This window comes from Xiphophorus maculatus, chromosome 18, assembly GCF_002775205.1.
Source record: "Xiphophorus maculatus strain JP 163 A chromosome 18, X_maculatus-5.0-male, whole genome shotgun sequence".
Classification (NCBI taxonomy): Eukaryota; Metazoa; Chordata; class Actinopteri; order Cyprinodontiformes; family Poeciliidae; genus Xiphophorus; species Xiphophorus maculatus.
The window spans coordinates 6,935,047-6,961,196 of NC_036460.1; the positions used below are offsets into that span (position 1 = coordinate 6,935,047).

At 38.1% G+C, this 26,150-nt stretch overlaps 1 protein-coding gene across 10 annotated transcripts in view; it reads right to left on the reverse strand.

Moving 5' to 3' along the window:
• tenm4 (teneurin transmembrane protein 4) overlaps positions 1-26,150 on the reverse strand; it is a 216,871-nt gene that overhangs the window by 48,612 nt on the left and 142,109 nt on the right. For 6 of the 10 annotated variants that reach the window (XM_023351436.1, XM_023351435.1, XM_023351434.1 and 3 more), the window contains 7 exons: positions 24,227-24,253; positions 18,055-18,201; positions 16,141-16,357; positions 9,347-9,466; positions 5,060-5,321; positions 1,392-1,659; positions 1,146-1,289 (listed from right to left, as the gene is read on the reverse strand). In XM_023351436.1, coding sequence (XP_023207204.1) covers positions 1,146-1,289; positions 1,392-1,659; positions 5,060-5,321; positions 9,347-9,466; positions 16,141-16,357; positions 18,055-18,201; positions 24,227-24,253 — 1,185 coding nt within the window. The remainder of the gene's footprint in view (positions 1-1,145; positions 1,290-1,391; positions 1,660-5,059; positions 5,322-9,346; positions 9,467-16,140; positions 16,358-18,054; positions 18,202-24,226; positions 24,254-26,150) is intronic. The other 4 variants (XM_023351438.1, XM_023351437.1, XM_023351433.1 and 1 more) reach the window with 1 other exon arrangement.

Genomic DNA, 26,150 nt, shown 5'->3' on the forward strand with positions numbered 1-26,150 from the left:
ACCCACTTCCTCCTGAAGATTTATGGCAGATATAAAAAGTCAGATCTAACTAAAGCTGAATGACATAGCTGCACGGAAAAAAAATGTCACATAACAGAAATGCTGGTTGGTTTACGTATCACAACCATTAGATCAAGCACATGTGGCAGATTTGGTCAATTTTGCATGAGCAAAATGTGAAGTGGGTTTATGGCATGGGGCCAACCTGGCCAAAACTAAGGCCAGGTTGTGCCAAAATTATTAGCCTGATGGTCAGATTGGGTCGGACTCAGCCTTCTGTGGCGCGTTTAATAAGTCTACAATACATACAGCACAGAGAAAAACAAATGAAAATGCATGGTATAAAGTTGTGTTAATGTTAATAACTCTGGCTTAAAATGATAAAGAATCAAATAATGTTTTACATATAAATTCCAAAACAAATGTCGGCTTGACCAGTTTTTTATGTACTAAATTGATATTCCAGGACACAATTCCACTAAAAATACCAATGATAATGTTTTAGAAACTATGCACTTTTTTTTTATTTTTCCTTACATTTCAACATTCCACAGAAGGAAATGTATCCATCTTGTTTTCTGAAAAAGTTAATTTCTTTCCTTATTTTAAAATCAAATTGATTTTAAAATCAAATCAAAAAGCAAAAGTAAAATGGGATTCTTTATGAGAGCAAATTTTCTGACTAACATATACTTCAATGAGATGCATTAAGTTCTGCTCAGAAATGATACTCAAAAGAGGTTTTTTTTGTTGTTGGTTTGATTAATTTAGTTTCCTGTACTCAGTGCGTAAAGTTGAAAATGTCTGCACACTTCCACCAAGTGATGCGTGAACTGTAATTTGTCAAAATTATGGGTGGCCTTCAGATTTTCCAGTCACCATTTAACAAAAAATATCAAAGACTGAAAATACTTCATTTACACGACTTTGGGGTGTCTTCTTGTACTCTCACAGGCAGTGAGTTGCTTAAAATAATAACCAAACATAATCCATTCTTAGCAATGGGATAAATACTGGAATAAATTCGTCAACCTCAGCATCACATGCTGTTTGAGTGAAATTGGTAAAATTATTTTTTTAACCGATATAATAAGAAACAAGCCATTGAGAACCAGAGCTTTCAAAGGAATATTTAGTTGACTCACCACTCTGGATATTTAGAGCATGATGCTTGTCTACTGTCCACCCTCCAAGTTTGGAGGCGGTTGTTTCGTAGCCTTGTAGTACAGCAGTCCTCTTCTCCCACAGAATAAGGTCTGGGCATGATTCATACTCAAAACCCACTGAAACTACAAAAAAAAAGCGCAAAGATGAGAAACTAGGGCTGAGTAACATGTGCTTTGGATTTTAAAAAAACCCACACCATATGAAAAATATATTTCATCACTCACCAAAGGTCTCAGAGAGGCCATACACCTTCTGGCTGTAGACGTCCGTCTTGTCCCACACAAAGTCATAGGAGAGGTTGGGAGCTGCAGGAAACCACTTTCTGAATAGCCTGCCTTCCACAGCCACCATGAGGTGAACCTTCATCAAGTTGAAAGGAATGGTGGAGTGCGTGAGGGTCACCCTCAGAATTGACTTATAACCTGGAGTTCTGCTGCTTAGATAGCTGAGCTTCATCTCTGTCCCTGGTATACGCACTTCCTCCTGTAGAGACTGTGGGCAAAAAAAAAACTCAAGTTATTAAAAGAAAGGAAACGAAAAAAAAATCTTCTATAGGTGGGTGACAAATTAAGATTAAGTACATGTTTGTGCTACATAGCAGGAGTATTTGTATTGTATTTTTTATCAAAAGCCAAGGTTAGGCATTGACAAGGATGAGTTTTTCTCAGTTTGTCCACCTTGAAAAAAATCTCTACCGTCTCACAGTATTTCTATCTTACTGCAACACCTGCTGCTCAGATAACATATTAAATGCTATATTTGTGATTAGTGTGATCATTAATATGCATATGCTCTTCCTTAGGTAAGAGCATTTTTATAAATCCACAGATGTTGATATTTCTTGCAATCAGAAACATATATGCAGCCCAAAAAGGAGTTTTGTTTTCGGTTAGTGGACTGGCAGAAAATAGCTGGGGAGGGGAAGCGTTGTGTTAAACTTTGTTCATCTGGTACATTTTCTCTTATAAAATGACAAAGTTTTAGAAATGGTATGGCAGAAAATGTTACTACTTTCAAAACCATAAAGTTTTAAAACCTGAGAACAGAAACCAGCCCATGCCCAGTCACATTTTTCATTTCTGTTTGTAAAGTGACTAAATAAGTACATTAAGAAGTAATTTATGACTGTGAAGTAAAAAGGAAGTCCTCAAGAACCAGTGTCCCTTCTCTTTTAAACCACTCCTACCCGAGATTGGCTTTAACCGGTTCTGCCTCAGTCAGCCACGGCTGGGTTCATCTCATGATTACATGATTACATCTCCTACCTTGCAGCAGATAATCTGTCCTAAAACAGCCCACTAACTAGAGATTCACCAACGAATTGGTCAAAGGTCATAATATTCCAGTGATCAGCTGTGATTGGTGATCAGATGGACAAATCCTGAAAAAATCATATTTACCGGTATACAATTCCCTCATTTATAGCTAGATTTCTACTGCCTTTATCAAAACATCTGCTGCGCTTTGTTTTAATGTTTCACATTTAAAGAGAAAAAAAAAATCAATTACTCAAAAGGGGAATTTGGTATCCACCATGAAAACCTTGATTTGTGCATCTCTACACCTTATTAACAAGTGTGATTCATGTATTTGTAATTCCAGTACCAAACCGAAACAGTGACAGACAGACAAAACAGATAATTAATGTTACTCAGTTGGTCAGGGGAAAGTCTTTTGTCTTGTGCTTTTAATTACATGGCTTAAACCATACATAGGCACTCGAGGGAAGTTAGGAAACACTAACCGGTGGACAATTATGCTCATGGATAAAATGGTATCTGATGAAGGATTTCTTTTAAAGTACTCCAATGAGCATTTCTAAGAGGGGATTTAATAACTGCAAGTGCTTCATTAGAACGGCAGTCCCCCCAACAATGCATATGAAAACAGCATAACAAGGAAGCCCTTGGGCTCCGAGTCTATTCAGTACAATAACATTTAGTTATAAATTTAGCTTGGTGAGAGATAACAGTGCTGCCTTAGGAAATTTACTCCAAGATGAGACCTTTATCAACTGCTGGATGATAGAAGCTGTAAATGAGCACTTTCATACACTACACAGTGTACAGACTTAAGTTCAAGGACTGACAGCAATGGTTTGGTTGGCCTGGTCCTCTGGACTAAAATTAAATCGCCTCTTGTCGCCCGTCTCCACAGCCCAAAACGACATGTAGAGCAGCAATCAAAACAGCTGCTCAAAGCGACATTGGTCAGAGGACATGTCACTTCTGATGTATTTATTTTTAAATGCTCACAGATTGCAGCTATTTGTGGTTGACTGATCAAAATTCACTTTTGCAAGTGTAAATGGGATGATGTCCTTGTGTGGCACTATCAGAATATAAACAATTCTAAAAACTGGGCTGCTATGAATAGACTAAATTGCATACTAAATTTACAGATATGCCATCAATCATGCCAAGTAAAGGGCAGAGATATGCCTGCAGACAAACAGGATCAAACAAAATGAGGCGCACACACATACAAGTGTGCGATTGCACACACAAAACATGTAGATGTGGGCGAACGACAAACAAATGTGTGGGTGGAAAATTTAAAAGCAAATCCTGTAGCAAAGTGGTGCATGCATGTGTTAAAGCAATAACTTCAAATTTGATGACTTGTTTCTCTGTAAATGATCATAAAATGTGGACGTTTTAGTCAGGAGTCCACACATTTTTCAGGTCAAAGCTAGTCATTTGATTCAGGTGTGAGTGAAAGGGGTTAACATCAAAGCATACAGGACACCAGTCCCTGAGGACTGACTTTGCACGGCGCTGCTTTAAAAGGCAGCTTAATCTACCCATTCTCTGTCATGGCACATAAAAGAATGTGTGTGTGTCCTCCGACTGTGATCTTTATCTGAGTGCACTAACCTGCAAGTGGCATCTGCACCGCAACAAGGCATGGGCTGGTTGGAGCTGTAAGCTAATTGACTCAAGGGTTACTTCTACGGTTTAAAGTTATTTTAATGAAATGTCAGAAAACATGTTAGAGTGAAGACAAAATTTCTATGGATATATGGATTTGACAGAAGCACAATGCTGCCCCTTTCCAACCTGTTTCTACCAGTCAAATTTTACTGGATAGTTCAAGTAGAAACAGAAAGTCATGCTGTGGAAACTACCATATTTACAAGTCACTTCAGTCAAAAAAAAGTGTCATGATGAGGGAAAAAAGAACATATATCCAAACTATGAAAAAAATTTGGACGTATACTCCAGAGAAAACGGTTTAGAAATACATTTGTTTGTAATAATTGCATGTTAAAGTTGACAATCATCAATTTTATATTCATTTTGATGTATTATTTTAACAGCAGAAGAACTCAGTCAAGGTTATATTACAATGGATAGATGGATAAATGAATGAAAGGAAGGAATGAAGAAAGAAAAGAAGGAAGAATAAACAAAACAGATGGTTGAATGTAAAGAAGGATGGTAGGAAGTTGGGGAGGATGAAAAAAAATGGAACAAAGGATCAAAGGATGAAACAAATGTAGGATGAAAAACTAAACAAAATAGTAGGAATAGGAGGAAAGAAGGCAGGAAGGTAGGACAGAACAAAGGAAGTAAAAAAATGGGAAGGAAGGGGAAATTTTTTTTTTTCTTTTTTTATGCTAATCCGAACTTTAACATCTTCTCTGTACTTCAGTCAAATTCCTTCCTTTTCCAGACTTCGCCAGTCTGCTAATGAACACTTCCTAATTTGGCCATTTTTACAAGGGAAATAAAAATGACAGTACAGCCACGAGCCATGGTTCCTTTTCCACTTTAGTTTATGAATAATGTTACGATCCTCTCCAAGCTGTTAGGCAAAAGTTATTTGAAGGAGAGACCCACTTAGGTTTCCTCCTGCAGGGAAGTGAGCAGGGCGGGAGATGGAGCATCACCTGGATTTCGGGCACCACTGTCCCCCTTTCTGAGCAGGAGCCGGCGAAGGCTGTGAGCGGCGCCGGGGACACCACAGGGATGGGCCGGGAGAAGCTGCTGAGGTCGCAGCTCGGGATGTCATTTTCCTCGTGCCGCATGACAATGGTGTCCATGACAAAGAACCGTCCCCATGGCAACCACAGAGTGTGCTCCTGAGTGATGAATGGAGCGCGCTCAAAGTGCAAAGCTATGGCTATGCCCCCGTTGGTCACCAAGTCGAAGCTGGAAAAACAGAGAGGATGAACTGATTCACATTTTGTCTTTCATATCGCCGCGGTTACAATGAGGCAGTCATAAAGAATGGGTTTATAAATGAAGGCTATTAAGAAAGGATTATTTTCAGCATTAGGCATTATTAAACAGTCTCTCAGGCACACACATGCTGAATATTCAATAGGACTTATATTGATCACAATCCTAAGATCACATTTTTTCACTATAACTGCATGAATATATTATTTTAGGGAAGAAAAACAGCAGATTTAACAGTTTCATCTGTATGTGTGTGAACGCTGTGCTCTAATCTCATTTCTATGTGCACAGAGAGAGCTTTGCAGTGCCGGATGAAGGCAGCCGCCACTGCTTTATTGATCCCTCAGACGAAGCCTGTCCATGCTAACATCAGTCTAAAAGCCCTGCAATGCAATCCCATCTGCTGTTGCATTAAAAGGCCCTGTGCCTCCACTCTGACCTTAGCTTCAGTAAACAGGCTGCATCGTGACAACAACATGGCAGCACCTGCGCTGGACTTCCGCAGCTCCTGTCACTACTCGCTAAGAACCAATTAGCACCTGGTCACCTACCGGGCCCCTGGGACGGGGCCATATCCTCCCGCATCCTCACACAGGAGGCACCTTTGCTAAATTACAGGTAAAGAAGTAGGTCCAAATAGAAGCCTCTGAAATAGGCAGCCTCCCTGTTGGTTTAAGGTTCTATAAAAAGAATATGCTATGTCAAGCTTCCCCTGAGGGTAAGCATTTGAATGTTTGCAGGGATAAAGAAAAAAAAAAAAAGTAGCTTGTTCTACACTTTGCGGTTCAACCTTGGCTGGGTGAGAGCGGCAAAGTGGTCCGGAGGCTGCAGAGCTGTTGTAATGGTGCCAACATATTGCCGTGACCCATGAGCGGTCTGGCAGTGGCAGCCTGTCAGTTTGCATGACACTAGGCAGGCTAAGCACACACTCAACACTTGTGGACAAACACCCGTGGGCATGGGAGCCAATCAATTACTGGATTTAGTAGATGTTATCAATCAAGTTTAACACCATGTTACAAAATGGAGAAAGTTGCCTAGGAACCTGCTAGCTTTGGCTTGCAAATCCTTATTAAATGATTCACTTGTCCTGTTTTTTTCTCACATTTTATCATGTTACAACAACAAACCTTAATACAATTTATTGGAATTTCAAGTAATAAACCAATGCAAGTAGTATGTGGTTGTGAAATAGGAGGAAAATATTATGAAGTTTTCAAAATGATTAAAAAGTAAAAATCATTTATAGATTTGTATTCAAAATACATTGTTTTAGATTTTTCTCTACCAGCCTCACCTTTGCCAATTAGCTCAGAGAGCCTCTGTGATCAACATTTCCAAGTCTTGAAAAATTTTTCAACTGGACTTTGACTAGGACATTCCAACACATTAATGTGATTTTGATTTAAAACAGGGCTTTTCAAAGTGGTGGTGTGCTCCGATTGGACGACAATACATCAGGACTAACATTGATTTCAGCCGACGTTGGTCTTTTTTAAACTTATAAGTACATGTTTGATCAATAATACGTGGCTGATATTAACAAGCGATGTTTATGTCATGTAGTCATGTGGTATTTGTTGTCATGTGACAGTGATAATGATGCAACACAGGATTATGGTTGGATTAAATGAAGAAGAAGCAGTGGCAAAGGCAGTGATATGTTCAGGTTTTTCTAAGCTGTCAAAAAGTTAGTGAATATACATATAATATCGGTAAACATCAGATATCGGTAATAATAGGAAAATTAATATCAAATGGACTAAATTTTCCGATGTGGGCAATCGGAAAATTGCCCGCATCTTAAATTCCATCTTAAACTGCATACATAACAACATACAGATTTGTTTCATTTTGATTGTGTTGTGACTCATCACATAATTCTTGATAGCATTTTACACATTATAAAATCGGGACTGCCTTGATGCTCTGCTCATATAAAAAAGAAAAAAAAAGCCCACATAGTTTAAAAAAAAAAGCTGCACAAATCTCTTGTTTGGACCAAAACAACTTTTCAAGATAGCACAGGTAATGGGTAATTTTAAAATGTAAACCCTTTGAAAATAAAGAACACATCACAGAAATGAGTTGAGACAGCTTTCTCATTTCTAAGTGGGTGAACAGGTGCGTTTCTGATTTCACGCTGCACTGAGCCTGTTTACAGTGATTGCAGGGGTAGTTGCAGGAGACTGGACATGTTTACAGGGGGGGAACCAGGGAGATGGAGTAGTGTTTACACATATGCTGGTAGGGGGAAAGGAGTATAAAGCTTTTCACAGGAAAAGCTGAGTGATGCATGGAGAAAATGGGACACGCATAAATGTGGGAGAAAGATAAAGATGAGAAGAGGCATGTCAGTGGAAAGGACATAGACCTGTACTCAAGGAAGGTGGCCAGAAAAAAAGGCTTAAGGGTAGAGGAGGATTAGAGAGGGGGAAATGTGAGCAACTGCAAGTCAGACAAAATAAGTAAAGAAGTGGAAGACGACGAGGTAAAGATGAGAAATTTCTGTATAAAAGGGAGTAATAGAGTGATGGAAAAAAAGAATGATTAAGATCAAACGTCTGGCACATCTAAACCTTTAGAGTATGAGGCTGATAAAAGTATCAGGAAGAAGTGGGAGTTGGAGAGCGAACAGAGATTCATGCTGTGCTGTGATAGATCGGCTTCGTTTGCTACAAGGCCCTAGTAAAACAGAGATATAAAAGGGGATTGAGGGAGCTTGTGCAATCTGATCCTAAACTGTGTGCCTGAAAAGAGCAAAGTTTAAAATGACAGAAAATTATAAGTTTTTTGTATGTCAACGTTTTTCCTTTTTTCCATGGAACAAATTCAAGCCGGTCTAAAGGTTTTGGTCTTTCTAAAAAACTATCCATCTTTTAACAAAAATGCTTTTAGAGTCCCTGGAATGAATCAATATCAAGCTAGATGTTGAGTTTTTAATGATTTATTTGAAACATCATTTTACCAAAACAACAGTTCTAAAACTTAAAATAACTTTGATTTCAGTTAAGTTATGGGCACAACTCGGTTCTGGATTGGAGTTCAATGAAATTATCAACATTCTCTCAAACATATATTCTATTGATATTGATCATGTGTCTATTGCGATAGATATCGTTATTGATTGTGACCTACAAACTTGGTCACAATTAACGGTTCCAACAAAGCGATGACTCCACACAGCAGACCAAGATTAAGTTACTGATATGGTCTAATTTAAAACCTATACGAAATATGCACACTGTCTACAGTAATAAACTGCATATAAACAAACCCCAACTATTCTATACAGAAAAATTAATAAACAGCTAGAATTATGCCAGAAGCTTGATTATGGCTACCAAAAGTGTTTGGTAGAGGTATAGTTTGCTACATGGTTCCTGTGTTTAAATTTAAGCCAGTATGTAGAATTTTGTTAATAAAAACAAAAAGTGTGACTTTTGCACCCCATTCTTGATCTTCTGATTGGCACTGCAGGTTTGTATCTTCACTTCAGTTATCAAAGAAACATAAAATAAATAAATATTAAAACAGTGACCATCTTCACATGAAAACAAAACCTTTAAAATTACTCAATAATTATTAAAAACAAACATTAAGAAATAAAGTACTAAGCAACTAAACAAGTATTACTTCATTGTTTGATTCCTCCATCATCAAATAATATCCATCTGCACTGCGTTCTGAGCTGGCATGAGTTACGCTGCCACCTCTCTGCTCCAACCGTATCAGAACTTGTGAGCGCACCAGACGGGCTTTGTTTGATTTCTCTGGGAATTGAGCCGAGAATTCCAAAATTGGACCCGGCAAAAGTACAAAGCAGATCAATAGCGGCAGAGCTTGTGGTGGCGATTGTGCTTTTAGTCACTGCAGTTCAGCTAAATCACATTTTTCACACGAATATCACTTCAGTGCAATATCAATACATTGCATCTGTTGTTTCTTGTGCGGATGTTTGAGTCCATGTTGAGATAAAAACGGCCAACTTTTACCTTCCATCCTGCCTGGTAATTGTGTAGCCAAACGCCGGATTGTTGATGAAGCTGACGTTAACTCCAACCAGCGGGGTTCCATCTGAAGTGACCACCTGCCCACGAATGACACAAGCATGGCTGTGCAGGAGAAAACAGAAACATAAACACTATTAGACCAGGTATACTGAGGAAAATACAAACAAGATTTTCTCCTCTGTTTCTGTGTCTTCCAGCAAAATACCATACTTGTTTAGCGCTTTAGCTGAGTTTGCTGAATTCATGTTTACAATTATTACTTTAGAGTTAGCACAACTAACTTTTTAGTTAGCGATGCCCACCAATACTTTTGCTACCATTAGCAATAAAATTGTGTATCTTGTCGCTCAGAAATATAGTTTTCTGAATTACATGGTTTTATGTCTCATATTTTGCTTTGAAAAAAGGAACAGAAAAGAAATAAAAAGGAGATATTTTCTATAGTAAGCACAAACATTCTATACCACACTGATACTGATTCCAGTGAAATAAATACAGATTTACAAAAAGTCAGATTTGTGCAAAAGATTAATTATTCACTGTTGGAAGATATTTACAATGAGACCAATAACTACTGTACATTAAATTAAAAAAAAAAGTAAAAACCTAATAGTCGTATGCACACATAGTGCACTCTGCACCAAGATCATTTCCAGTGACTTCACAAGCAGCAATTAAAAAAGTTTAACAAATGCGACAATTGTCCTTTATTATGATGTCATAAAAGATTACAGCCGGCAGTCAGAGCACATAATATAACCAGTATCTATACTGCTGAGTTTTAATTGCACAGAGGATGCAAGAAGAATTTTTTAAGGCTGAAAAGGCAGCAAATCTGGTTAAACCTTTAATAGTGATGGTTTGCAGGGAGCTCAGTTCTGTAAATCTGTAACAAGTGATATGCCATAACTGATTTTTTAAAGAACTATAAAACAAAAATAATGTGCTGCAGGTTCTTACGTACAACAGAAAATGAAGGGAATAAGCCAAAGCATAAGGCCCCAACTTTTATTTGATTCATTTTAACCAGAAAGAAGCTCAACAAACATGATCTCAGTAGATTCTTTACAGGCAATATAGTGAAAGTTTACAGTACAGATTAATTTAACCCTAAACCAGAAGTTAAGCTTTTTGTACTCTGTAAGTACAGCGCTGCTTTCAGGTGTTTTCAACAATAACATTCCTATCCAAACAGGACCTCAGTTAAATTAACTCTAAATCCAGGAAGCGCTCTTACACAAAGGTGGCTCTCTACACCTTTAAAACTGTTTTCTTTCATTGAGAATGGAGAGATAATGTGATAAGAAAGTTTTACTTTGCCCCTGTTCTAATTAAAAAAAGGATTTATCATTCCCACTGCAGAATGCCGTTGTAAAAAAATAAATAAAAATAGGACTGCAGATTGCGGGACTCGCGTGGCTGATTATCGAGACCTCGACAGATTCTCAGTCTAACAAGTCTCTAGAAGCTTCGTAAATTAGATCTGATCATCAGTCCCCACCAATCGATCGTGGGAAGTCATCCAAACTCACCTCCTAATCTTACTAAAGTGATGAGATGAGACCTTGCTGTCTCACATCTCCCCTCCCGTCAGCTCTTGTCTCCATCATTATCAAGGTCCAAGTCATGGTTGACCGTAGTTTCTGTCGTCGTTTGCAAAAAAAAAGCTGGTCCCTCTAATAAATGCTGTACTGTCACTTCTTCATTAGACCATGGCTATTTTTAATACGTTTGGGCCTTAAACACTGCCACGCACTGGAAACAATTAACACCAGCATGTTAGTAGCTGCCCTCAACATGTCCTTACCAGAGGCAAGATCATTCACCCCACAGTAGCCTGGTCCCTAGGAACCCAGTTTTATGTTAATTAGGCCAAGTCTCCTTGAGAGGTCCTTGGATGTCCACTAGTGCAGCGTAAACAAGGAGGAGGACACTGCTATAAATGATTAGGCTCACACCTAAAGAACTTTCTGAACTCATTTACATATAATAACCAATAAAGAAAACCCAGTCAAATCCTGGGTGCCTGATTAGTCATTCCAGGTGTGAGTTTATTGAAGGGATTTGTTTGAAAAGCCAGCCATCCATGTTTTCTCGAGATGAAGCTGTAAAAGTGGAACTATCTCGTCCCAGGTTGTGTGAAGCCCATGGGAAAATAATTCCTCGCTGTCGAGAGAAATGATTTAAATATTCACACCAAAATGAAGAAGGAACAAAGTGAACATTGGGATTTTACTGGAGAAATTTCCAGCTGGCAGGATATAAAAAATATGTGTTACATATTTGTTACCACCAGTATGTTGCGACAGTATAACATGAGACAAATAATCTGTGAAAAAAAATCAAGCTCCTTTTGCCTCCTCCCTGTGGTCCTATTGTCTTCTGTAGAAATACATCACTCGGTCAGAAACCACCAATCAGAGCAATGAGGAGGGTCCTAGCGCTGTCAATCATGCTCTTCTACACCATGCAGCTGTACTAATGTCAGAGAAACAACATACCATTACAGGAAAACTGCTTATACGGCATCATATATGGCCTTGCAAATTATCCTGCACATTCACAACAAGTTTTGTTGTAGTGACCAAGCTGTACTGTAGAAAAGAACAAGGGGAAGGCATGAGCAGTGCATACACGAGAATGATTGACAATGTTAAGAACTTCCTCTGACTGAGCTGCGTATTTCTGTACAGGAGGGAAACAGAGGAGTGAATTATTTTTCTGTTTCATATTATATAGTCAGGGTGTAGTGAAAGTTTTAACAAATATGTAAAGAAAATTTTTTTCATAAAAGTTGCATCTTTTATGATCCTTATAAAATTAAGAGCAGCGTCTTGATGTTTTTAACTTTGCAGTTAGGCATCAGTGGGTGGAAATATGAGATTTTTCTTTTCCCCACAAAAACATTTTCCCCAACATTTTCCCCCTTCTCATTTAATATATTAATTTCCTGTGACATTACACTATACATTACTTCCAAAAAGTTAGTTTGACTTCAGACTTTTCAAACATTTTCGAAAGAAATGCCTATTTCTTGTGGTGAGATCTTCTACAATTCACCCTATGATAATTTTTCAACAAAATGCCTACAACGATACTCAAACCGAGTGAAATAAATCTGTATTTGTCTGACGGCACGAAACAGAGTTCCAATATACAATTTTAATGTTGACATTTTCTGTAGATTTTTATGGGCAAAAAATGATGGACGCCATATTCAGACAGTGGGTAAGGACATAATTTGAAGATGTAAATATTTTCTCTATTCTGCTTCCTATTCTTGCTCAGACAGGGACGATATATTCCAAACTTGTGCAGAAACCCTGAGTCTCACTTAGATAATTGTAATAAATTTAGCGAAAGAAAAAAAACTAATTTATTGATGGCGGTTTTATCAGCATGAACAGTAGAAAATGTCACATAAAAACATATTGTTAAGAAATTTGCAGTTTAATCCCTTTTATAAGAATACAATGAAGAAGGAAGAGCACATTTCTCTATAATTGTAGTGCAGACACCATAAAAACAGCTTGCCAGAGGTAAATATAGAACTTTAGACTAAGCCTAATCAACACCCCCATTATCATGCACGCAACAAAAATATCATTATCCACACAAATGACTTGATTACAGGGTGAATCCTGATGCAAATGTTAGCATGTCACCGTGGATCCCTTCCTCTCCTCGAGTATGTTACTCTCTCAGAGTGCAAATGGAAAACACTTTGGACTAATTTCTTTTCTGCAAACAATGCTACTAAAAGGCGTTCGGACAGACTACGACGGTTTTATTTCCGACATTAATAGCTTAATGCTAAAAAGAATAGCTCTAAATAAAATTAGAAAAGTGCCAGCTAGCAAATGGAGCGGATGACTTCAGCCCCGCTATTAGAAACCAACCATCAATCTCTGTCCAAACTGTTCCATAGACAAAGTCCCTGTTTACTATTCTGGTCAGCATCGACTGCTGGGCCTCAGCAGCCTGTTGTATTATGTGTCATGGTGGGGAATCAAGACATTTCATGCAGTGGCAGAAGCTTTATTCAGTGGCACCTCTGCAGCTTTTTGCGGACGGAAGCATCAGAAATAGAAGTCCAACACGTCTGCTAGCATGAGGAAGTGGCCGGCGGATCAATAGAAAGATGATCACGTGAGCAAGGCAAGCATATCACAAAGGAAAGATGCTGAGGCTAGGCCTGTCTGAAGCCCCCTCCACCACCGCTGCCACCTCGTCATAACTGCTCAGATCTGTCAGTGGGTGGGGGAATGAATACCAAGCATGAATAATAGATTATCACCGATATTTTTAGGTGTGCCGAGGCCCCCACGATCTTGCAGCTCATCTCTGAATTCTTCATTTTACTTATTTATGGACGCATCTTGTGTGAGAGACAAGAGTATTACTCAACCTTCCATGCCTCTAACTCTGTCCGGGGACGTACTGCAAAATGCTGAGTGCTTCTTGAGAGCCAGAAAAATGTCAATGAGAGGAAATGTCAGAGCGCTTCCGCTGAAGTAACAGTTGATGTTGTCGCAATGCATTAAAAAATAAGACCAAAAAAAAGACGCATTTTATGTTTTGAAGCATTGGGTTGAAGAAGAACTTCTTCACATTTTGTTATACTTTAACCACAATGACCACATACCTTTCCACTGAAAAGAAAATTTCACAATTTGAACTTTTTCGTACAGTTTGTGTAAGTTAGGGACCATAAGGGAATAACAAATAGGAGAAATATACAAATACTTGAGATCCCTTCTAAAGATGCTTTTTACTGCCTATTTTAATAGTTCAAACATCAGATAAATCTTAATAGGCATAAATTCACACAGTGGAAACCACCATAGAACTAATGCAAAGGTTAATATCTACAGTCTTCCTTATTGATGCTCTTAGGGCAACAGCCAATTGACTGCTTTGCAAATGCCAGCCAATAGCATGCCAAGTAGCATTACGCTAAGTATTTTAGCTTCTCATTTCTTCTGAATATTTTGCAACCCACTACAAAAAAAAAATCCGGGAATGGATTTTCCATGTATACTGAACCTCAAATAGGTGGGTGTCATATTTCTTTAACCTCCTCTGTCCATTACACCTCTAAAGAGTCCTGTATTTTAGGTTGCAAAAAATATATCTCAATTTTTGAATTCCTCATGGAGCTCTGTTAAAAAAACACATTATCTGCAAAAAAAAATCATTAAACTAAAAAATCTACCTCAACATGGCTATCCAACTAAACTCTCTGAGATAAACAGAGTTCCATAGGCCATTTCACATGACTGAACTTCATGGAAGAGTGACCAGAAGAAACCCACCGTTGGAAAAAAAAAAAGCATAGAGAAACTCTGTTTGCGGTTTGGCAAACAACACACCTGTGTAAGAAGGTCCTCTTGTCAGCTGTGACCAAAGCTGAACATTTTGGCCAACAGGCAAAAGCTATTTCTGGCAGAAAAGTTACTTAAACTTGCCCACCATGAACCTTGTGGTCGCAGTATCATGCTTTTCTTCCGAGGGGAAAGAAAAGCAGGTTGAAGTTGATAGGAAGATGGATTGAGGTAAAACACAATCCAGGAGGAAAACATGTTAGAGGTTGCCAAAGACTTAAAAAAGAGGCAGAAGTTCATCCTCCAGGAGGACCATACTGTGAAGCATGGCGGTGGCAGCATGATGAGAAAAAGCTTTTATATTTCAAGCGTTTCTCTAAGTGAATACTCTTGATTATAAAGATGCTTAAGCCCATGGTGTTACCTACCACAAAAAGACGTAAGAATATTACCAGCAAGAAAACAACAAAGAATAAAATAGCTTTTCTTCACATAAAACATTTAAGTGTTTACACTCTTATCTTATTCTTTTGTGAGTGTATATTAAATCTCATCTTTGTCTTCTACATTAGTATAATATACAAAGATGAGAGTGATACATAATAAAGTAGTATGGAAATGAGCAACCCTGTCACGCATGTGATAAAAGATGAAAAGAAAAGGAGACACTAGAAAACATCGAAGCAATCTTATGGGATTCTGACTGCTATCTTGCCTGATTTAAAAGGTTCTCAAATTTGACGACTGGGGTGTCATGAGCTCTGCCTGTGGGAGTGAGCCACAGATGGATTACAGTAGAAGTAATAACAATACATGAATATGAGATGCCTTTCTTGCTGAGGGAACGCTGCCTCCTTTTTTTTGCCACATTCTATGTTTGTCCATCATCATTTGTCCATCATCCTTGCAGCAATGCATGCAAACACTCTTTGCCAATTTGAGCCCCAACTGAATGCAGCTGCTTCCCCATATATGTGAATTAATTTTCCTTTTTTTTTTTAAACAAAAATAAAAGTGCTTCAATAGCTGCTTTAAAAAATGCAATTATTGTTTTAGGATTTATGAATCTGTTCAAGAGCGTGTCACTGCAGCAAAATGTGGTGCTAGATAACAGTTTATCCAGGTCATAACATTGCAAATGTGTAAATCTGTTCCTGCTTGTTGCTGCTTTACTGATTTCAAAAGCAATCCAGCTTAGAATGGAAGAGAACCTATTGTATCACACATTTTTTTAGTCAATTTTAAATTGAATGCAAATAGGCTTAAATCATAATGCGTTATACTTAGCGAGGCACTAAATAAACATGAGCTGCTGTAGTAGCTGGAATTCGCAGAACTCTACTAATGCAACAAAAATGTATATGATGTATAAGACAAATAGCTCTATGAATTTAAAAAAAAAAAAGCCTTTTAAGCTTGGGTGTTATCCGTTGAGAGTACATCGTCACTCACTTTCCGTCGAAGGGGTTAGCTCCAGGGATGGTGTGTGTACTGTCCCTGCCCACCAGGAAGCTCACTCGGTCGTAGAACGTCTGCAGGTTGCTCTGTGCAGAGGACATCTGCGTCTCCTGGATGATGTCCAGGGGGTCGGGCGAGCCCACGCATAAAGAGGTGGTGTGACAGGTTGCCTGAAGACAGCAGTCTGGATCCATGCAATCCACCAGGCCATCTGAGAAGGTTAAACAAGTCACAAGCAAACAGATTCACAAAAAAAGAAGTGTGGTTCACACCTGGTAAATGCAGAAAAGCGTACACACACTGAATAAAATATACAATTTCATAGCATATTCTAATGAATAAAATATGCTCTTTTATTCAGTGGGTAACACTGAGTACTAATATAAAGCTAAATACTATACTTATGCTGGAGTTTAGGAGTAGAGACGTATTGATAAGTCAGCTCCAGACAAAAATTGTGGACAAATTTCAGCTTCAGCAACTCAAAGTAAAAAATGAGCTCCTCTGTTAACCACCTAGCAGAGGTTTGCCCAGCGCACGGCCAGAGTTATGGATGGAGCTAAATACAGAGCATTCCTGGAGTTAACCCTTTTAGAGGCGGCAAAAGTGAGATGGTAAATGTTAAATGTTTTCAAAGTTACAATAAATGTAAATAGATCCACTATTACCACAGTGTGCCCATCCCTGGTAGTTAGGTGTATCAATACAGCATTGCTTCCACAGAAGTGGAAGCAATGTTAAAAACTTTTGCAAAAGAACATAATATGCAGAAGATACATTTCCCTCTCAGTACGTTAGATAACATTACTAAAAATGAGTGTTTCTATGTAATGCACTTTACTTTGCTAAAGTGGGTCATTAGCGTCTCCTAACCATTGCTTTCAGGGGCATATCTGGCCAGATGGGGTGATAAAAATAAACTGTGCTGTCAGGAGTCAGTCAAATCCCAGGCAGTACCCTGCTTTTGCTGTTGAGAGCCGTGTGGTCCCTTTTAAGTGATGGGAAGACAAACAACCCCCTGTATAAATAAGGGAGGCTAGTGCACAGCTCAGGCTGAAGAATCGGGTCTGGAATAAAGAAAGTCACATCTCCCACTTAGAGTAGAGATTGGTGCAACATCCCTGGCTGGTTGGGTGTGTGTGTGGGACTGTGTTTCTGCCTCTGCTTGGGGTTATTTAGAGGGAAAAGGACTTCCCTGCGGAGATAGAAAATGTTCAAAATCTTAGAGGTTGAATTTATTAATACTTCTGATCAGGACAATTCTATTTTATTTGCATGTAAAGATTGCACTGGATGTGTGCATGTGGCTTTCATATGCTGTATGGAAATGCATTTTGTTTAGAGAAAAAGACATCCAAAGGATTTTACTTAGAGCCAGACCATACACAATAAAATCCCTGCATTGTATCCACCTGTTATGGTTCTAAATGGCTAGTTAGGTTCAGAAGAGAAGCATTTTTGTACCTTTTCTAAGTACTGATTTAGCTTGAATTGAGCAGTTAATGCTAATTCTAAGTTAGAATTGCAGTTTTAGGGCTTGTTTTTTTTCTCAGCTCTGCAGTTTTTCTGCTTCAGTATGTATGTATTTTATGATCTGTGTGTAGTATTTACATTTTCTTTTGATTTTCACTTTTTTTCTTTCCTTTCTTCCAGTTAAAAGCAAGCTGGCTCCTGGGATTCAAGGCAGTGAAATCGGTACAGCATCTCAAAGACAATTTCAACTGCTATTGGCTCTATATAAATACAATTGGAATGGCCTACATAAAAGGTATAACAGAGCATGGAAAGCTTAAAGCAAGTACAGAATATTTCTCAAGCCCATAGGGGGTGAATTTTATTGTCAAATCGTGTCTGGTTCAGAGTCCGTGTTGGTGTCTGGTCAGTGTCAGAAGGCATTTGTGATTTTACCTCCATCGTTGTCCTTGACATCACTGCAGGCGGTTTCCATAGAGGTGTCACAGCCGGTGCCCCTCCAGCCCAGCTGGCACACACAGTACCAGCCGTTGTTACCCAGAGTGCACCTGCCATTTCCGTTGCACAAACCAGGACAACCCTCTATGAAAAATAAATGAAGACAAAAACCAATGGTCACAACTGAGTCTCAAACAAAGAAAAATTAATGAACAACAAATAATACAGAACATTATTTGTGCACCAAAATTGCTTTACAAAAAAACTGGCTTGCTGCTTGTACTTTCAGCAGCAATAACCTAATGTTATGTGAAATTTTAAATGGATGAGAGCAGCTCTAATGACCCTCAGCTAAACTTGATTAATTTGATACACCTTTTGTAAAGCTTTCCAATATCCCTTTGCAGTAGAATCAGATAAGAGGGATCTTATTAATCAATATTCACTTATTACTACAGCATATTAGCCAGAATGTATGGTACGTTAGCTGTGCAACAAAAGCAGTGGAGTTTATGCTGCCCAATTTGAAATAATTTAATAGGTACTTTTGGATTTCAAGTTTTTTTTTTCCTATTAAGATTTGCAAAAATATCCACATGCCTTCAACTTTTCACATTACAGCCACAAGCTTCAATGTGTTTCTTTAGGAATTTCATGTGACAGACCCACACAAGGTAGTGAATGATTGTGAAATGCAAGGAAAATTACATATTAATTCTTGACGTTTTCACATGAATTTGCATTCAGGCCCCTTTCAGTTAATACTTTGTAGATCTACGTTATGCTACATTAAAGCCACGTGTCTTTGAGAATATACCTCTTCCAGCTTTCCACATCCAGAGGCTGAAACCGGTGCCTACTCTTCTTTGTTAAAAACACCAAGTTCAGTCAGACTGGATGACGAGTGTCTATATCTATATCGTTTTTCAAGTCTTGCAACAGATTTTAAATTGGAGTTGAATCTTGGTTTGACTGGATCATTCTAACACACAAATTTGTTTTGATCTAAGCTTTTTTATTGTAGCCCTGGCAGGAAGGTAAATCTCCACTATTGTGTGTTTTGCTACCTCTAAAATATTTTCTGCCAGAATTGCCTGTATTTAGCTCCATCAATAACTCTATCCTAGTAGTGGGCACATGCACTTACAGTGAAGCAAATTTTTCATTTAGCGCTTTAGCTTTTCTGGTAACTTTAAAACGCGTAGCACATTTAGCATCTTCTAAATTATCCTTCAAGTAGTTAAGGCGGTTATATTCATGCTCTTATTTTGAAGTTATTTAGGCAGTAATTCCGATTCCTGTTCTCACAATCTCCGGCATGATGGAGATCATCATTTGATGCATCATGGTGCAGCAAATTATGTTTATTCTGTACCCAGAATGCACTGCAGTTTAAAATTTACTGATGTCCTGCATGCTTTCTGACCAAAGCCCTACAATTAGGGCAAAATCGGAAACAGTTAGCAATATCGTTTCTCAACAAATATAAAACTGAAACCATCACTGACAGGTCTGTTCCAAAGAATCACTTGATGAAGCGCAGCTTTGCATGCAGCTGTGTAATACATAACGTGCAATAGACACACGAGTAGCATCAACATGATTGAATTTGTCACTTTAGCATTAGCTTTTGCTAAAGACCATGTTGGTAACTTTTAGTTAGTGGTGTCCACTTCTGTTCTATCCTTTTCCATCTGCTATAGTATGTTTCTTCTCTCTATTGGTGCATAACATGAAATTAATTAAAAAACAACAACAAAGGTTTGTTTGTAACGTGACAAAATCTGAAGATTTCCAGGAATAAAGTAAGAATGGAAAGTAAATGCAGTAGTTTAAAAAGTGGTCTAAATAATTGTCAGAGAAATGGGTTTTTAACTATCAGTAATATCTCCTCAAATAGAGAGACCATGATATCCCTTTAGGAGAAGTTCAAAGCTAAACAAAATGGTTTTATATAAATTGGAAAAGGTTGTGCATGGTTGCTTTGAGCAGAGGTCGCCTAGCTGTATTTCTGGGAGCTGAGCCCCAGGGGATCTGAGGCAGGCTGGAGTAGAGAGACAGGTGAAAGATTTCATTGTTTCCTCCCGGATAGGTCTTCACAAGGGCACAGATCAGACGATTATGATGCCAATTGTTCTACCCTGTTTGACATTTATCTGATACATTATGATATTTATCCCCTCGCTGAGGCAGAGGGTAAAATCTAAAGATATCAAACGCACAGCTCTGTCATAGATTGTGGTGTTAGAAGGATGTCTTGATAGAGAGAATGCTAAGCTGACCCATTTTATCATCTATCTCTCTTCTGCAGCTTGCTTTTACGTCAGACAGAGAGAGAATTGGACCGGAGAATAGAAAAGGAAGGAAACAGGTAAGGCAGGTGTACTTATAAGGTAATAATTGTAAAGGAGGAAAGGCTGATTGATGGATGAATCAGGGCTGAAATTATATTGTGACATAATTCACAATGTAGCCACAGTGTACAGAATATATAATGTTAGTTAGAATAGAATAAAGAGCCACAAAAAGTAATTCATCCCAAATTTCTTGAGCAAAATTGTCTGCCTCCATTTATTAACATTTTTCACACAATTTAATTTTAGAAGTTAAAAGTTGCTTAGTATCCTTTGTAGTGATTTCCAACCCAAGCTAAAGAAGTCTTGTAATATATCTACTTTTTATAGCTGCAGCATAATCTCGTACTGAAATATTTAGAAAAAGCAATTCTGTAATTTGAGTCGATATACTCAGGACACTCCTATGTTTTGGAAATAACAGTTTTCAATGAAATCTCTTGTGCTACAACTAAAGGGACCTCTAGCAATTTCTCTAAAATAATTCTAAATGAAGCATTTATTCAATATGTACTTTGCATTTCAGAGACTGGAACCTACCGATTTTCAGCTTGATCTTTTTTTGTTTTGGATGCCATTTCTGGGTAAAGATGCCTACTAATTAGCAATTTTCAAATTCAATTAAGTGTTTTAAATTAGGTAATATGAATCGGAGTTGTGAAAGCAAACACTGTTTTTTCCAGCATATATCTGTTCATACAGGCTGTCGGACAACGTTCAGGCTGTCGGACAACATTTTAGAATATCAATATTGTAATCATTTCGTCTTAAAATAGTAATAAAATCGTGTTTTACTGCAAGGGCTCTGCTACACACACAGTGTAACATCAGCTCTGACACTAAAGTAAAAAATTAATGATCACTCACAGCATGAATGTTGCAAAAATATATTAAATTATTTATCTCAGTCAAAATTGGTCAAACTTTACAGAAACACTAATTGATCAGTAATCTAACATTTCCTGCTTATTTGCGGCATAAACATCAGCTAACACAGGCCCATTTCTATTAGTTACTACTAGGTTTTCCCATATTTTCACTAAAAGCAATATTCAAGAAGTTTAAAACTGCTAGAAATGTGACAATTTGTGTAGTGTGAGATTTTTGCTCTTGCACTTAAAGAATAATTGAATAGCTTTTACATGTCTTCACCATACATAGCTCTTCAGCTCATCACTCATCATGCTAATCAAGAGATTACAAGCTGAAATTGTTTATTACTGTTGTAACTTCAATTTCTACAAATGATTTAGAGAATTTATCATCAATAACAAAGGGAAAACTGAAATGATATCCTAGAAAACTGCAACCAAATTTAATGGACTGTTCGAAATGGCTTGCCTCTTGGACACTGTTGGCATTGGCTGTCCATTTATTGAGCAAATGGACAAAAACAACTCTGGTTAAGCCAGTGGAGCTGGACGATTAAGGAGCTCAGAATGTTTGTTATACGGATAAATAAAGCTTCACTCTCTTTTGGCTTGGTTTCAACTTAACTGGCAGAATATTTCAGAGAGAAGCCCCTGCAGAGATCTGCCCGAGCCCGTCTGAAACAGCTCCAGACATGAGGATGCAAACGTTCGAAGAGCCCCTCTGGCAGCTGCTCTGATGCCAGGTGGTCTATAACCAAGTACGCAGGGATTCTGAGAGAGGGGTGCCGGTGGCAGACAGCAAGGGGTGAAGCAAAGCCTCCATTCTCGTTCTGCCTAGAACCATAAAGTCTTTTAATTAAAGAGGCTGCAGCCTCAGCACCTATCAGGCTTTGCGCAGCACTGTAAGCTCATCTATAATGCAAGAAACAGGTTATGAATCCTCTCTCCCAACATCCCCCTACTGAGAAGGCTAAAATGCACAAACCAAACATTTTATGTATAGAAAGAAGCTCAGCTTGAATTGGGTGTGAAGGTGCCAAGTGGAGATTACTATGGAATGCTATGTTGAAAATATGATGAGACGAGAAGAAGATTTTTACTGGTGCATCTCAGTAAGTTAGAATATTATCAGGGAAGTTAATTGATTTAAGATATTCAGTTCCAAAAGTGTAAAATGTGTAAGATTCATCACACAATGTGATACATTTTTAAGCATATATTTCTGTTAGTGTTGATGATTTTGGCTTACATTGATCAACGTGTGACTGGTGATATGCTTCCTGGTAGGATGCCGAACTGAGTCTAGACTTGAGAAAACACTATCAGATAACATAACTCTCTAAATCCGTCCCTCTGGGATGCAACAAAACAATTTTTCTTTTGAGATTGTTGTGGTCTAAAATTACTGATTTTGCTCACCTTTGTTGTAAAGGGTGCAGTCAAAGTTCCTAATGTTTTTCAGTTTTATTTTTGCCATAACATCAACTTACAAAAAAGTTTAAGTTGCTGCACATAGTCCTCCCAAAAATGCAAAAACAGGATTTTAACTTGAACTGTATACACTGTATAAGCAAATCCTACAAAACATCTCAGAATGGTTTTTGAAAAAAATAAACTTTCTGAAACAGAAAGCTAAATTAGAAGGGGGCAAAGAGGATATATCAAAAATCAGCTGAGAGCAGCGACTGGTCAGAAATGAATTAAATACAAAAAATGTTAAGGTCAAAAGTTGCAGTGATTAGTGAAAATTGCAAGTCTGTGCAAAATTTGTGAATAATGAGCGAATTTGCATTAATAGTTATGATTGAACTTCCTAGAGGGACTGCTAAATTCCTTACCAATTATGGAAATTTGCTCCTGAACCACCAAGAAGAATACTACAGATGTAGTTCATGACCTGGATCTGTCTGTGGTTGGCCTTTTGTGAAACTTTGCTAAACTCTTAAGTTGCTTATTCCAATTTTTCAATCACAACCTTTCCTGGATTGCTCCCATTCAGGTCTGGGTTCAGCCTCTGGTGAAAGTGCAGGTGTTCTTGCATCTTGCCATTTCTTCACAACTAATCACAGGAAGGTGGATAGACACATCGGGGTGTTGTTTCCGTTAATGCTAAGTATAAGCAATGCCCTGGATTTATTGGCCCACCTGCACTCTAACTACAGCCCCACTTTTAGATCGAGATCCCGGATACAAGGAGCTCAGATGAGCTTCCTCTTTGGTGTGGCTGGGGTTAGCCTTTAAGACAGGGGGAGGAGTTTCCTCACCCAGGGGGAAATCCAAGTATGACTGCTCCTTATTCACACCTTCCCTAGAAAGACCTGAATAGTGGCGAAGAGAGAGAGGTTTGTTTTTTCTTCCTGGACCTGTTATCCTCGTGACCCAATCTCAGATAAGGGGAAAGTAAAGGGATGCCTACATGGATTGACATTTTCCTTCCAATAACTTTATATTAAAATGCTTTGACACCATACAATGCTCTGGTTTTTTGAAACCTGATGACTTTTTGTCGATTACACTCCTTCTGGAGGGTTGAATTGACTCTCAAGATAGCTGTCTTTTACATAATTGTGAAGGCTAAACTATAACCATAACATTAAAATCTTGTATTAATGGTTTTTTATTCATCTAATGTAATATGGAAAATTTTTGAAAAACTTAATTTAAAAAATAAATTATTTGCAAGCCATAATCATCAAAATGAACATAGAGAAACTTTTGGTACACAATACTGTGTAATGAATCTATTTAAGTTTCAAATTATTGACTAAACTAATAAATTCTAATTTATTGAAATGCATCTGTAGAATGAGAAGCACCGTGTTTTGGATGGGAATGGACCATGGTGTGTGTCGGCGTGTGTTTGTGTGTGTTTCACGGCTTATTAATGCTGACCGGCGTTACAATGAGTCGAGCGCAGAAAAGATTGAAGGAGGAATGCCATACCTTTCACTACCTTATCCAGATAGTGAGCTTGAGAGATAAAAGACAGGACATAAGGGAGGTTTGAACAGTGGCACTTCCATGACAAGACAGCAGGGCAATGTGTTAGTATACGTTACAAAACGCAGTAAAAAAAAAAAACAGCCACAAAGCATTAACAGCATGCATTACAAGCAAGACATCGAGAACAATCCCACACAGGAGAGGGATGGAGACAGAAGGAAGACAGGGGGAGATTGTGGGACGCAAAGGAAGATTGCAGTCACCAAAATGAAATCTTCAGGAAAAAAAATGTCTGTTTCTTTTTATTAAATGATGGAAACAACTAAATAGCCAAGGGGAGCATTTTTGAAAACTCTGGCACTGACGTGCATATTGCAGGCTTCAGCAGTATTATGCAGGACAGAGGTCACAAAAAGCTCTTTTAATCATTGTCTGCGGACGATGCAAGTAGCCTCGTCAGGAATGAGACCAGATCAGACCTGTAGGGGGCCTGGGACCAACACATGGGGCCCTCTGTGATGGAAATTGATTTAAATTGAGATCTTAATGTATGACACAGAGAAATCTTCTTGTTGAATCTGGATCTCAATATGGCCTTTATAAAAGAGCCATCAATAATGTACGGGCCAGCATATAAAACATTCACAAACTGAGCCGAAGCTCTGTTCTCAGGCAGCGCTGCCTCGAGACCAATGAGAATACTGAGAGAAAAATCTGCTTTTTCTTTTATGAACTTTTATTTCTGGTTTCCCTTTGACTCAAACATGTAGGGAATCACTGAGGCGGTTAAGAAAAGGGATCGCCATTGTGCTTTCAGTTTTTTGTATCAGCTGTAAAAAAAAATTAAACCATGATGTGTCGAAGCAACCACCAAAAAAAGCCCTTGTCTTTTACTTTTGCTTTTAAAACATTACATTACCAATGTGGCTAATGAACTGATTTCCTGACATATCATTACTGGTGTGTTTTAACTTGCTGGTTTTTAAGCTAGTAGGTATGAGTAAAGCTTATATTTCTTTGATTCCAAAAGGTATTAAGTGGTTTGTCTGAGATATACTAAAACAAAGAAAGAGGAGTAAGAAGAAATGAGTGAATTTGAACATGAAAACACAGAATACCAGCAGGCACCAAGGCTGGTTATTGGTTATTTCACATTTTTCATTAAGAGTTCATGAAGATGGTACCCTTACGTTAAGCTAAAAAAAAAAACAAAAAAAAAACTCATAACTGATGATACTACCTACAAATATAATGTGTGCCACAAAATCTCACAATTTGTTAGCTTGTGTGGGTTACCAGGAAAATTTTATCCTTTTTTAATTAGTTAATGCACCATACCTACATGCTACAATATCTCAACAAAAACACTTTTTAGTGTGTATGTGTGAATTTTGGAATGTCGCAAAAAAAATTTCAAAAAGGAAATGCACATCAGCTGTGTTTCCCTCGACTGGTTTGGACTGAATCAACCAGGCTATGGAAAGCATAATTTTGTCAGATGTTGATGCTGCACATGACTGTAATAAACAGGAAGCAGAAGTTGCAAACTAGCATGAACCACTCATCTCAGAAAAATTGATTTTCAGGAATGTGTTATCTATCGGCCAAGTTGTAATTGTTCAGTCATGTCAACATAGATAATGTGACATGCTGTCCTGACACGCAGAGAGAGAAATGCAATTCTAAAGCAGCAGAAACAGCTGATGAGTAATGTGAGGTAAATGTTCGCTACATCAGAACTTAGTTGACAATGTGTTCCCATTTCCACTTTAACTCTTTTTCAGAAAAAAACAAAAAAACACCTCAAGGAAGTATAAAAACATTTTTGAAAAGTTATTTCAAAGCGCCACATCAAGCTTGTTGATGTCCAGCATCTTTGAACTATGAACTTGATAAAAAAAAAAGAAGAAGCCATTGATAGTTT